The sequence below is a fragment of the Suricata suricatta genome, chromosome 3 (assembly GCF_006229205.1).
Source record: "Suricata suricatta isolate VVHF042 chromosome 3, meerkat_22Aug2017_6uvM2_HiC, whole genome shotgun sequence".
Classification (NCBI taxonomy): Eukaryota; Metazoa; Chordata; class Mammalia; order Carnivora; family Herpestidae; genus Suricata; species Suricata suricatta.
The window spans coordinates 110,095,949-110,109,798 of record NC_043702.1 but is presented as its reverse complement, the minus strand read 5'-3'; the positions used below and the strand labels follow the sequence as shown (position 1 = coordinate 110,109,798).

At 37.8% G+C, this 13,850-nt stretch overlaps 1 protein-coding gene across 1 annotated transcript in view; it reads left to right on the top strand.

The window, feature by feature from the left end:
- Positions 1–13,671: 13,671 nt before the first annotated feature.
- FH (fumarate hydratase) overlaps positions 13,672–13,850 on the top strand; it is a 32,166-nt gene continuing 31,987 nt past the window's right edge. Inside the window, exon 1 of the mRNA XM_029934823.1 lies at positions 13,672–13,834. Coding sequence (XP_029790683.1) covers positions 13,709–13,834 — 126 coding nt within the window. The 5' untranslated portion in view covers positions 13,672–13,708. The remainder of the gene's footprint in view (positions 13,835–13,850) is intronic.

Here is a 13,850-nt window from a genome sequence, read left to right as displayed (position 1 = left end):
CTTAGTTTCGGCTCAGGTCATGATCTCATGGTTTGTGGGTTTGAGCCCCATGTCAGACTCTGTGCTGACAGTGTGGAACCTGCTTGGAAAAATCTCTCCCTGCCTCTCTGCCCCTACCCTGCTCATTCTCTTTCCTTTTCTCTCTCAAAATAAATATTCAAAATAAAATAAAATAGGGGTGCCTGGGTGACTCCGCAGTTAAGCATCTGGTTGTTGGTTTTGGCTCAGGTCATGATCTCACAGTTCATGAGTTTGAGCCCCACGTCAGTCTCCACGCTGACAGAAGGAAGCCTTCTGGAGACTCTCTCTCTCCCTCTCTGCCCCTCCTCCACATGCTCTCTCTGTCACTTTCTCTTTCTCAAATAAATAAAACTTAAAAAAAAAAGTAAAATAAAATGAAATAATCCCTGATATTTTGAGCAATTTCATCCACTTTGTTCTTCTTCAATCATTTTCTTGACTATTCATTGTGTTTTGCATTTAGGTGAATTCCACCAAAAACAAACAAACAAACAAAAACAAAAACAGAAACGAAAAATCTTATTGGAATATTTTACTGAGATACTTTCTATCTGGAAAGCATATCGTATTTAGCAGATTTGGTTTTTCAATCCAGAAACACGGTTTATCTCTCCATTTGGGTCTTCTCCAAAATCTCTCCCATTCTATACTTTCCCTCAAAGAAGATTTGCCCCTCTTTTGTTAGATTTATATCTAGGTAAGTATTCTTTTGTTTTTCACTTTATTTTAAGTGGTATCTTTAAATTCATTTTCTGCTGTTGATAATGTATAGAAATAGAATTAATTTTTGTCTGTTGAGAATTAATTTTCATAGTCTGTATATTCTTTTGGGTGTTTTTCCTACCATAATCATAATGATAGTGTATTTACCATAATCATAATGATAGTGTATTATTCTTTTCTTTCCTTTCCTATTATTTGAATGATTGTCTTACTGTGCTGGCTAGTCCCACAGTTCAATGGAATAGAAGTACATTTCTTCCGTTCTAAGTAGATAGGATTTCCTAGTTATCCTACTGGTATTGGTTTTTAGCAGAATTTCACTGTGGTCAGAGAATATGCTCCATACATTTTCAAACATATGAAATTGGTTGAGACTTGATTTATGGTCAATAAAATGTAAGTTTATATAAATGCTTTGCTTGTGTCTGAAAAAGTGTGTGCTCTCAGTTATCGTGTGCATTTTCCTGTACATATTCAATAGGTCAAACCATGTGTTCAAAACTTGAGTATTCTTACTGAATTTTGGTGTGCTCCTTTGGTCAAATACTGAAAGAGGTGAGTTGACAATCTCCCCTTAATTGGCATTTGTCTATTTCCTCAGAATTTTATCTACGTGGAACATGCACATTTAAAATTGCTGTTACTGGCAAAATAAAGCTTTTATCATTATGAAACAATCTTTTCATCTCAGGGTATGATTTTTGCCTTGAAGTCTAATTGTCTGATACTCATGTTACTTTTCTGTATTTGTTTAGCATTTACATATTATATCTTTTCTGACCTTTTTATTTAACTATCTCGTATCTGTATGTTTTTAATGTGCCCTTTGTGAACAGCATTCATTTAAATATTTTAAAAATCCAATACACAATCTTTATCTTTTAACTTGAGTCTTTGGTTTTCTATAGTCTTGCTAAGATGGAGGCAGGTAAAGATTATGTGTCCTAATAGGGGATCATATGGTTTCTTAAATATGTGGATTGGTTTCTTTCATTAATTCTAGAATATTCTTAGCCACTACCTCTTCAAATATTGTTTAGACTTCTACATTGTTTATGCTTTCATCTTTATTTTTATTTTTTGCCTTTTTGTGCTTTGTTATGCGTAGTCTCTTTTAATATTTCCCAATTTATCAATTCTCTTTTCTTCTGTATCTAATCATCTGATAAATCCATCTATGGAGGTCTTAATTTTGACTATTGTCAGTTTTGGTTCTGGAATTTTTATTGGGTTCTTTTTCATATCTACTGCATAATATTTATTTTCTAGTATCCTTCCCCAAATTCTCAAGCTTGTCTTTTGTAACTTAACATAAAAAACATGATTGCCTTAGGGTCTGTGTCTATAATTCTTATTGTGGGTCTCTGTCGCTGGTTATTTATTTATTTTGGCAGGGTGACAGGTACCCATGATCTCTAATGTCCATGTACACATTTTAAACTGAGTGCCCAAAACTATACTTGAAAGAAAAAAAGTAGTAGTAGTTTGAAGCCTAAGACATTAGTATAATTCTTTATAAAGAATTTATTTTTGCTTCTTCCATTTTCCTGTGGGTGTTCCAGCACTTATTTGATGGGTAAAATTAGAATCTGTCTCTCGAATAGTTGTTCCTTCGGTATCTATATGGGTCCAGATGAGACTAAGCTAGTGACCTTCATTCTATTTGTCCTCTTTCAGCCTTGGGGATTCAAAACTTCTTTTTAATACAACATGTGATGTGCCCATTTTGAATATTGTTCACCTGGAAATATTCATATTGGCAGTTGGGCACAGATCCTGAAGTTTATACATAATTCTCTTTTTAATGGCTGGAAACATACCCTTTCTCTTCTACTCAAAGAAGCACATCTCCTAGTATATCATTATCTGAGTAACATTGTATCTCACTTAATTACTTAAAATAACTTTTAAATTAATACTTTAACTCTTATGAATGACTTTATTGGCCTACCTCACAAATGATATAATTAAAACAATGATTTATGATATTGAGATGGACTATGAGGATACTGTTCCATGACATTTCAAGATTATTTATGAGGTGGGTCAAATTAATTTCCAGTTATGGGCCAAAGAAACATGTATCAAGCAAGTAAAAGAGATAAAAGAGATTAATAATGAATCGTGCATTTCTATACAGCCTTTAAACAACATGCTGATAGACTGGCAGGCACTGATTATTTTTTTCTTTTTTTGTAAGTCCCAGCTCTTTTCTCATTTCACTCTCAATGGAACAGATAAAATGACTTTGTACTGTTAATTCCAAGGAATCCCCCTTATCCCTGTAATAGGCAGAGTCTGTGTTACAGGACTGCTTCTCCTAGTAGGTGACAATTTTCAAGTCACATCTTGCCTTTTCTTTCTCTCTTTTTCTTTTCCTTTTTCTGACTATCCAAATATAAATGAAATTTGAATGTATAAAGTAGCTACACTTTATAACAACATCTGAATAATGTGGATTTGATGTCCCTTGGGTTGTAAGAAGAAGATAATCAACTTTTTGTATAAGGTTGGGCAGGGGAAAACGGATTTGGATAGAATGCCATAGCTTATGACTTCTGGAAATTGAAAGATAGCATGAGGGTCCTGGGTGCCTGGTAAGAGAACAGGGTATCAAAAGCTTGAACAAAGTTTATTGATTATAAAACTACAATTTTGAGCACTGCTAGCTAACATTCTAAAAGTCAGGTAGAAAGAGTTCCCTTCGAGAAGCCTCAGGAAAGTTAAAGATTATCACACCTTCTTCTTTCTCTGGAGGGCTTTCTTGAGGGTGAGGAGAAATGATGAACCTGGTTTTCTCCCATCCTCTGAGCATAGAACTGGAGGCTGTGGGACAAGCTAGGGATTTATGGGTAATTGCTGTGTCAGGAGCAGCTGCAATTCAATCTCACTGGGATTCAGTTACTTGTTAATCCCTAAAATAGGTCCTTTCTAACAGAATGACTCCAAGAGGAGCGTACTTTATAGTATGCTTTATAGGAGACACTATTTCCATTTCTCTCTCCATATATTTATAAACCTCACAAATCAGTATTATTGGGAAGAATAAAAGTTTATTAAAAATAAAATTCAGCAGAGGTTAATTAATACAATATTTGCACTTTTGTTTTTGTCATTCTCCTATGGTTGCAACTGACAAATATTATCTCACTTTGCTTGACGAAGGCAGCTTTCTCAATAATTGTTTATTCGTTTCACCAGGGCCTTAACACTTGCAGCTGCTGCCCGGAATGCTCCTCAATCTGTGCGTGCTGGCTCTCAGAGTTCAGGTCACAGCTCAAACACAATATCCCTAGGTTTATCATTCTTCATAAAAGAGGTGCCCCCTCCTTATGGGGAAGAGCACTGGGTGTTGTATGGAAAACAATTTGACAATAGAATATTATGGGGAAAAAAAAAGAGGTGCCCCCTCCATTGTTCTCTAAACATCTTCCTGCTTATTTCCTTATTACCTTTACTGTTATGAGAAGTTTACTATTTTTTGAAACCTGGTTTACTTATTTACTTATTTCATTAGCAAATAAATAATAGTGGAAGTGAACGGACTGGAAAGTAGATGGACTCAAGTTATAATTTTGACGTAGAATGGCCAGGATTTGTTGGTAGATTGGTCATAGAGTCTGCATTTCTTCGGGAATGAGAGCAGAGTTCAGGGATCAAAGAAGACTCCTGGGTTTCTAGCTTGAGTAACTGTTGGTACCATTGACTGAATATGAAAGAATGGGTAGGGGGGATGGCAGCTAAGACTTATCCTTTGGGATAAGTTTGAGATATGAATATTGAGTTAGGTAACTAAATAGGGATATTAAGTATGTAGTTGGATACATAAATCTGGAACACAGAGGGAGAGTCTAGGCTGGAAAAATAAGTTTGGAGGCATCTGTATGTACATAAGCATGAAGGTGATATTGAACATCATGTGAAGGGATAACTCACCTTGTGATAGAGGAATGACTAGGAAGATGGCTGAGAAAGAGCATGTGTATTTCATTACTATTTTCATAAAATTTGTAAAATGCACAAAACTACATATTATATGAATGAAATGAAAAAAAACACATTATAGTAGTTCTCAGAGGCTAAAAATAGAAAAGGTGTTGGGGATGAGTAGAAAAGGAAAAAATATTGACATAAAATATGAATGGACTTTATAATGTGCTATAAAGTTAAGAGTGTGCTTAACTCAATAGTCTCTATGGTAGCTCTGTTAGAGTTTTTAAAGGAAGAAAAAGGAAAGATCATCTAACATTGATCCCTGGGTCACTTCCTCATTTACAAGTGAAGAGCTGGCAAAAAATAGTGTGAAGAAGTAGCCAAGGAAATAAGCGGGGAGAGAGAGTTCAGAATTACGAAGATCAAGAAGGATACTTCCAAGGGGAAACTGTCAATTGCATCAGTACTGCTGAAAATGCAGAAAACTGTCCATTGAACTTGTACCTTGATTAGTGCAAGGCATTGGTGACCTTGACAAGAGCAGTTATCAGTGGACTGATGGGGACTGAAGGCAGCCTGTGACTGAGGCAGGCCCTTTCACTGAAGAGAGAATGAGGGGTGAAGATGTGAAGATGGTGAATAAATACAGTATGTCCTAGAAATGGGGAGGTAGTTGAAAAAGGGATGCGAGGTCAGGCATCCTGTTTTTTGAAACATGAGAGAGAATACAGCAAGGTTACAGCAGTAGTTAATGGCAATGGTCCAATAAAGAGAAATAAACTAATAATCGAGGGAAAGGGATGGAACATTTAAGGAGCAATGTCTTTGTGAGGATATGGAATCTAGCATATTAGTAGAAGAACTTATTTTTTCCTTTATTTTTCTTGGGGAAGAGAAAGAGTCAGCTTGTGTTGTTGTTGTTAATTGTAGTGGTTTCTCAAGGTTATTGTACGTCACATAGTTTTAAGAATCAAGAAGTTCTAAAAAATGTTCAACATAAACAGAAATCACTCTCCACGTCTCTGCCATTTGTCCCCACACAGATCCATCATCTCCAGCTCCAGGTATATGTCTATGTCACTAAATAACATGCCAGTACTATTATTTCTTGTTCCTTTTAGTTTATGGTTTTAGTAATGACTTGCCACCCACCATAAGAGAGGAGGATTAATTGTTTTTATTTCTTTATACTTTTCATATTACATCATAATTTTGGTTAGGTCAATGTTCAACATTCAATTTATTATGACTATGACTACTGAAATGTAATAATGATTATTTTTCCTTTCCTGAAAAATACAACTATTTTTATTTCTTGGTTTAATAATTGTCTTATTTTCCTTTGCTGAATTTTCTAAGACCTATCAGAAATTCAATTTTCAAATTCTCCCCCAATCATCTAAATCTCTTATGAATATATTCAAGACTTTAAACATTTTGTATTCTGAAATATCTCCTGGGGCCTCTGATTTGCTTCAATCTGTTCTATATGCTAAGTGCAAGGTGTCACAGGTTCATCGAGAGGATTCTCCATGTCTCTGTTGCCTGTGTTGGAGACTATTTTCTGAAGCCCAGGCCTTCCTTTTCCTTAGTTTACTCCCTGGTTTTGATGGATCACTTTCTCTGGGGGTTTTCTAAAAAGGATAGATGGGAAGTAAGTTCTTTTGAGACTTTGCCCATGAGAAAATATTTCTATTCTATCCTTACACTTGTATAGAATTAAAAAAAATTTTTTTAATGTGTATTTATTTTGAGAGAGAGAGAGAGACAGACAGACAGAGTGCCAGTGGGGGAGGGGCAGAGAGAGAGGGAGACACAGAATCTGAAGCAGCTCCAGTCTCTGAATTGTCAGCACAGAGCCTGATGTGGGGCTGGAACCCACAAGCAGTAAGATCATGACCTGAGCCGAAATCAGATGCTCAACCGACTGAGCCACTCAGGTGCCTCTGGGTAAGAATTTTAAGTTGAAAATAATTTTCTTTCAACAATTTGAAGACATCAATCAACTGTCCTCTACCCCCCAGTGTTGTGGTTGAGAAGTAGTAAAGATTTCTAATCCTCTGTACGTGGCTCATTTATTTTTCTCTCTGGAAACTCTTCCCTTTCTCCCCGTGTTCTAACATTTCTCAATGACGTGACTTATTCCGTCCTGCATTCCCAATTGTTCTTGGGAGGCTTTTATTCTGAAAACTCATGTCTGCTGGTTTTAAGATACTTTCTTAAATTTATTTGTTTAATGGTTTCTTCTACTTTGTTTTCCAAAATTATTGAGATGTTGCACATAATGGAATGTTTCTCTAATCTTATCAACTTATATCTCATATTTTCTCTTTGCTCTCCTTTCTGGAAGACTTTTATAGCCAAATCTTCCAACTTTACTACCAAGCCTGTTCTAAGAACTTCCTAGTAATCTCTCAGGCTTGGAGGTATCCTAAGTTAGAATTTTCAAAGTCATTACTTAGGATAATGAGGATATTTAGACTGATAAAAACAAAAAGTTGCAATCAATTTTGGCAACAAGCTGTTGAGATTTGGACAGAGGAAAGAGAAAACTATTGCATTTTTCAGTTGGGTCATGGCAGAACATCAAGTTATGACTTCAACAGAAACTAAAGAAAATAGAAACACAAACCACACAAATATCAACAAGAAAAAAGCAGGTCAATATTGTCATAGACAAAGTTCAAGGTAAGAAAAAGAACAGATACCTCCATGTAAAACAAAAAAAAACTTCTCTCACATGGATAAAAGGTTGTATCCAAAAATGAAAATAGTGTTAATGATTAACTCAAAGGTATTTACATTACAATTTCATTAAGTAATGAAATAAATAAACTAGCCATTGTTTTCCAGACGTCAATTATTACATAACACCTTTGTAATATAATTAATATTTTTTTCAAATTAATGTACATTTTATTTAAATAAAAATATAACTTTAGATTATGGCTGCAAATTAAAAATAACTTTCATTGATGAGTAGAAGGGAAACATAGAAATTGTAGCAGAATTCTATATCTACAGATGAACTTTCACCAAAGACTCTCTCTCTATTTTTACAAAAGGATATATATATGTGTGTATGTATATATATACACACATTTTTTTTTACAAAAAAAAGTGTTAGAAAGGTATACTTTTTTGGTACTTGCACCAAAAAAAAAAAAAAAGTCTCTTTCTTACTAAACAGGTAGGGCTGGAATAAAATAAAAAGTGAGATACTGATCAATGTTAATTAAGCACCTCCAATCATTGGGGTACCAACATTGGTATACATCCCACCCTTGCAGAAACTCTGAACTAGACTTCAAATCAGGAAATGGGGGGGGGACCAATAAAACGCAAAACAAACCTAAAGAAAATAAGAAGAAATGAACCAAAAAAGCACTTTAAAAAAAAAAACAGAAAAAAGGAGTTGATATATGAAGCCATAATTCCATTTCTAAAACATGCAAGCTGTCATGGGAAGATGAGAGATGGGCTGGGCTCCTCCCCTGACAAACTCTTAGTGATGACCACCTTCTCTCTGCTCCCAGGAACAGGCTCCCCAGGAGTCACGAGAAATTTAAAAAGTGTCAAAGATAAGTCCGAGAGGGCTAGAACAACCAGTTACAGTTTTTTTTTTTTTAATGTTTACTTATTTTGAGACAGGGAGAGAGAAAGCCAGAGCGTGTGAACATGAGGGAAGAGCAGAGAGAAAGGGAAAGAGAGAATCCCTATGTGGGACTCGATCCCACAAACCGTGAGATAAAGACCTGGGCCGAAATCCGAGTCGGACACTTAACCAACTGAGCCACCCAGGTGCCCTTACAACTTAAAAATTACACGTATGAGTCCTATAAAACCAATATGCAATATTCTCAGTGAGCAAGGCACAGATGACTCATTGAGCTTAGAAAGAGGTGGACTAGATGGGTAGCAAAGCAGAAGGCCAACCTAGGAAGAAGCAATCAAAATATCCCAGGAACACACTGTGCAGACAGAGCTTTGCACACATGATTGCTTATATGGAGCCCTGGTCTTTCTGAAGTAGGCAGACATTGAATAGAAATGAGAATGAAGAATAACATTTAAAATGTTCCTCTCTTAGTGACACAGTACAACTAAAGACCACATCCAGTCCACACTGAAACTAAACCTAAGAAACTCACTTGGGAACGACAGTCAAACCCAGCTGAAATTTTGAAAATGGGGCATAATGCTGTGAATGCTGAGCAAACAATTTAACTTATAACCTAAGTTTGACAGCATCTAATATTTCTGTTGCAGAAAGGTGACAAAGTATAATGAAGAAAGGAACAAGAGATATAAAAAAGATAGGAAAGCATATTTCTTATTAAAAGTTTAAAACACAATCTCAGTAAATATTTGGAACTGTGTTCATGAGTTTTCTGTTTAAAGATTTCAGTGAACGACACTGTCTATTAGAATTAAATGAAAACTTTTTACATGAAAGGCAACTCTACAAAAGTTACATTACTATGTCATGTTGAGTACACCTAATATATCTCTAATTTTTAAAAATGATGTTATGAAAAATTTTAAATTGAATTAATAGTACATGATATTTTAATATTTTAACTAGATTATCCCATTCTCCTCTGCCAGTGATTGCTTTGGAAGGGCCACATGACCTGATATAGATCAGTGAGATGTGAAGAGAGGCTTGCTAAGGACTTGTGGGGAAGTTCTTTCACACTTTGCAGGACAGAGTTTCTGGAAAGAACTCTTCCCCTCTTTCACTGAAAGTTATTTCCTGAAGATGCAAGGTCTGGCGTGGCTGCAGCCCTCTGGTCTCCCCCGAAGATGAAGCCAACACAAAGGAAAGGTGTTGGTTCACAGCCTTCCTGGTACTTTCCCGGGTGTGATCTGAAACCCACCCCTAAATGTAGAGGGCAGGGAGAGACCCAAGAAAGAGGTGGGCCACTCTAGGTTGGTATGTTGCTGTTTTAATAAGCAAAGGGGACATATGTGTGAGGCTTGTCTTGAGTTGCATCCACCCTCCAAGTCCTGAAAGTTTGTGAACTGGTCCTAGCTGCGCAGGCGTTTTCAACACATCACCATCGCAAGGCTATATCCTTGGAGCAGCATCTGGGGACAGGAAAGACGTTCCGAGGATAGGGGCGGGGATGAGAAGTCTCCAAGTACACCGGTCTAGCTCATGGGGCAAGCAGCGGTCACATCTTTTTGATGAAGTTCCACAACAAAAGGGCAGAACCAAGGAATGGGAGAGAAGCAGAACCACAGGAGTGGGCCTGGAACCTGTCCTAATTGTGGGTGTCCGGTGGTGCAAGTCCATCCGGGTTGTGGATCTGAGATGGCTGGCTCATGAGGCTGAGGATTGAGCTGGGTGTCCACTGGAGGAGCAGCCAAGGCTGCTGACTGCAATGCCTGCGTGTGGCCTCTCTGGCATAACTGTCTTAGGGCAGTCGAACTTTCTTGTTTTTTAGCTTATTTATTTATTTTGAGAGAGAGCGAGCGAGCAAGGGAGGGGCAGAGAGAAAAATGGAGAGAGAGGAACCCAAGCAGGGCTCCACACTGTTAGCAAAGAGACTGATGCAGGGCTTGAACTCATGAACCATGAAATCATGACCAGAGCTGAAGCCAGATTCCTAATCCACTGAGCCACCCAGGCGCCCCAGAGTAGTTGAACTATTTACATGGTGGCCGGTATATCACAGAACAACTGTCTCAAGAAACCACAAGGAAAAGCATGAGCTTTTCTGATGTAACTGTTCTCAAATTCTACTGGTTATCAGCGAGGCATAAGGCCAGCCAATATTAGAAAGGAGGGTATTTAGACTCTCCTGTGGCAAATTCATACTGTAGGGGGCATATGGAATGGGTGATATTGTTACAACACTATTAGGAAAATACATTTTGCCTCAACCTATTTATGTATGTATGTATGTATGTATTTATTGAGCACGAGTGAGGAAGAGGGGCATGAGGAGAGAGAGAGAGAGAGAGAGAGAGAAAATGAGAGAGAGAATCTTAAGCAGACTCCATGCTCAGTGCAGAATCTGATACAGGACTCGATACCACAGAGATCATGACCTGAGCCTTAAACAAGTGTGATGCTCAACTGACTAAGTGACCAAGGCACCCCATTTTTTTTAAATTTTTTTAAATGATTTTTTATTTATTTTTGAGAGACAGAGATAGTGTGAGCAGGGGAGGGTCAGAGAGAGAGGGAGACACAGAATCCGAAGCAGGCTCCAGGCTCTGAGCTAGCTGTCAGCACAGAGCCCGACGTGGGGCTTGAACCCATGAACTGTGAGATCATGACCTGAGCCAAAGCCGGCCGCTTAACCAACTGAGCCACCCAGGCGCCCCCCCATTTTTTAAAAAAATTATTTTTAATCACTGTCCAGTGCCAGGTACCATTTCCCAAGAAATCTTAATAATGATGCAGAAAATAAGTCCCACAATGTGCCTGCAAAATAGTTAAGATTGTGCCCTAGTCAAATGCTCCTAAGCGTCAATTTTCTCTTCTATGAATAAAAGTAATAATAGGATCCACCTTGTAGGGGTGCTTTGATTGCTAAAAGAATTAATACGTAAAGTGCCTAGAAAATTTTCTGGATTGTAACATGCATTAACAGGTGGTTGTTGGAAGGGATTAAAATAGACTATTTATTAAAAGTCTACCAACTTGGATTTTAAAACATTAAAAACAGGAGATATGCTCAAAGTAAAAAGGAAACAAAACCATCTAAATAAATGAGAAACATACATCAGGCAAATAATAACCAACTGGCATAGAAATATTAGTGTTGAAAAAAGAGTTCAAAATGATAAGCAGCAACAAGAATATAGAATGATGTCATTCCATGAAGTGATGTTACTATATGATCTATGAAGAAATCATAAACTTATGTTCACTGAAGCATTGTGTATAAGAGCAAAAGATACCCTTCTTCAAGAAATTGTATAAATAAAATGTTTTATATTTATGCAATAGGATACTAAGTTGAAAAGATTGTTAAGAAAGTATGCTAAATTCATGTGATAAGAGTACTGCTAAGTTAAAAAGATATGGCTAGATCTCAAAAACAGTTTAGTTATAGAACAGTAAAGTTTTAAAATTTTAAAACCATTGTTTTTGCATATCAATATGCAAAACAAAAAATACACAGGTAAACTGAAAAGATACACAGCAAAATAATGATAGTTTCTGGGAAGATGGGGAAGAAAACGCCTCTCCAGTATTAGTAATTTGTTATTTCTTTTATTTTATGAAGGATATGGAGCAAATGCCAAAATGTTAGCATTTCCTGGGAAATGACAGTGATTGTTGGTAAACATTCCTGTAGTTTTCCTCAAAACTACACTAACAATACTCTTTTCAACTAAGCTTTGTGTTGTTTGCCTTTCAGTGGTGGGAAGTCTAAACAAATGGGTTCACTGTGTCCTAAAACCACTGTGTTACCTTTTGATTTCTGAATTCCTTTTTTTCTGTCCTTCTAACTTATAAGTAGCTGCTGGTTTCACTTTTTCATCAAGTGTTTTTTTTAATTTTTTAAAATGTTTTTTAAATTTATTTTTGAGAGACAGAGAGAGACAGTGCAAGCAGGGGAGCGTCAGAGAGAGAGGGAGACACAGAATCCGAGGATGGGCTCCAGGCTCAGAGCTGTCAGCACAGAGCCCAACGCCAGGATTGAATCCATGAAATGTGAGATCATGACCTAAGCCAAAGACGGACACTTAACCACTGAGCCACCCAGGCACCCCAAATAGTTTTTTTTTTCAAGTTTATTTATTTATCTTTGAGAGAGACAGAGACAGCCTGAGCAGTGGAGGGTCAGAAAGAGAAAAAGAGAATCACAAGCAGGCTCTGTGCTTACAGCACAGCTCAGTACTGAGCTGAACCCACAAAACCGTGAGATCATCACCTGAGCCCAAACTGAGTCAGACGCTTAACCAAATGAGCCACCCAGGCGCCCCTCTTCAAGTAATTTAATAATTTCTGAATCATGAGTTGACAAGAGAGGTGACAAGGAGGTATAAAGCGTTCTGGTGAGCCTTTTGGAGTGTTTTGATTGTTGTTTAAGTATCATGCTCATTTAAATTTTCATATTTTAACTATGTGAGTCAAATTCATAAGTCACAAAATAACATAAGCAGCGTTATCTGGAGGTTTGACAGAGGCTAACTCTTATAAGCTTGGCTTTGCAAGTCCTGGACTTTTGACTTCTGGACATCATCCAACGGTTTTCTTTCATGATTAACAGTCATCATTGGTTTCAAGCAATACAAAGCAGAAGAGAGAAGAGATAAAAACTGTAATTCGCATGTAATTTTATATCAGTTCATGCTCTTTTGTCATCACCTAATACTAAGACAATATGTCTTTAATGTGAACATGTATATATTATCAATGCAAAAAAACTTGGGAGAACCTAAATGTAAACAGTAAAAAATCCAAAATCACCTGTAACTGTGGACATCTTCCACACTGCACTTTAGAAGGGAGTTCTTGAGTGTACCCGTTTAGAAGAAAAAGGAAATTGCAGAGACCTCTACATGACTTTAAGTGTCAGCATTATGGATAATTATTATTTCATTGTTCATACTTCGCTTCGATTTCAAAAATTTCTATATGGAAGACGTAGTCTGGAAGAAATTTTAAAGATTCCAAAGAGAGAATATGTAATGAGTGATTACATGATAAATAAATACTTTTTTCTGGGATATGTCATCAACCAAACACTGACTCGTCCATCAGCTGTCCGTCTCTCGCCCTCCGTCGGCCTGGAACTTCCATAAAACTGTTTCAAAGAGTTCCGTAAACTTCCTTTCCCATAATTCCCTTCTCCCTAGTTTCCCATGAAGCAGAGGGCTTCCAGGGTCCCCTCAACAACACGGAAGGTAAGCCTCACACGTTACTGGCCATTCACGATTGGTCTCACCCCACCCGCTCGGCTTGATTGGATACGTGCGAGGCGCCGTGGGCGGGCTGTGTCCTGACGGCGGGAGCGGAGGCGTGGCCTCAGCCGCCCCCAAGTTCTCCCCAGGCTCCCGCGGCACCATGCACCGTGCAGTCCGGCTCCTCGCGCGCTCGCGTCGCCTCGTGCGGCCTCTCGGCTCAGCCTCGGCTCCCGGCCTCGGAGGCGCGCCCGTCCTCCCGTTGCGGGTTCCGCACGCCGCTGGAATGGTAAGCGCGGGGCGCC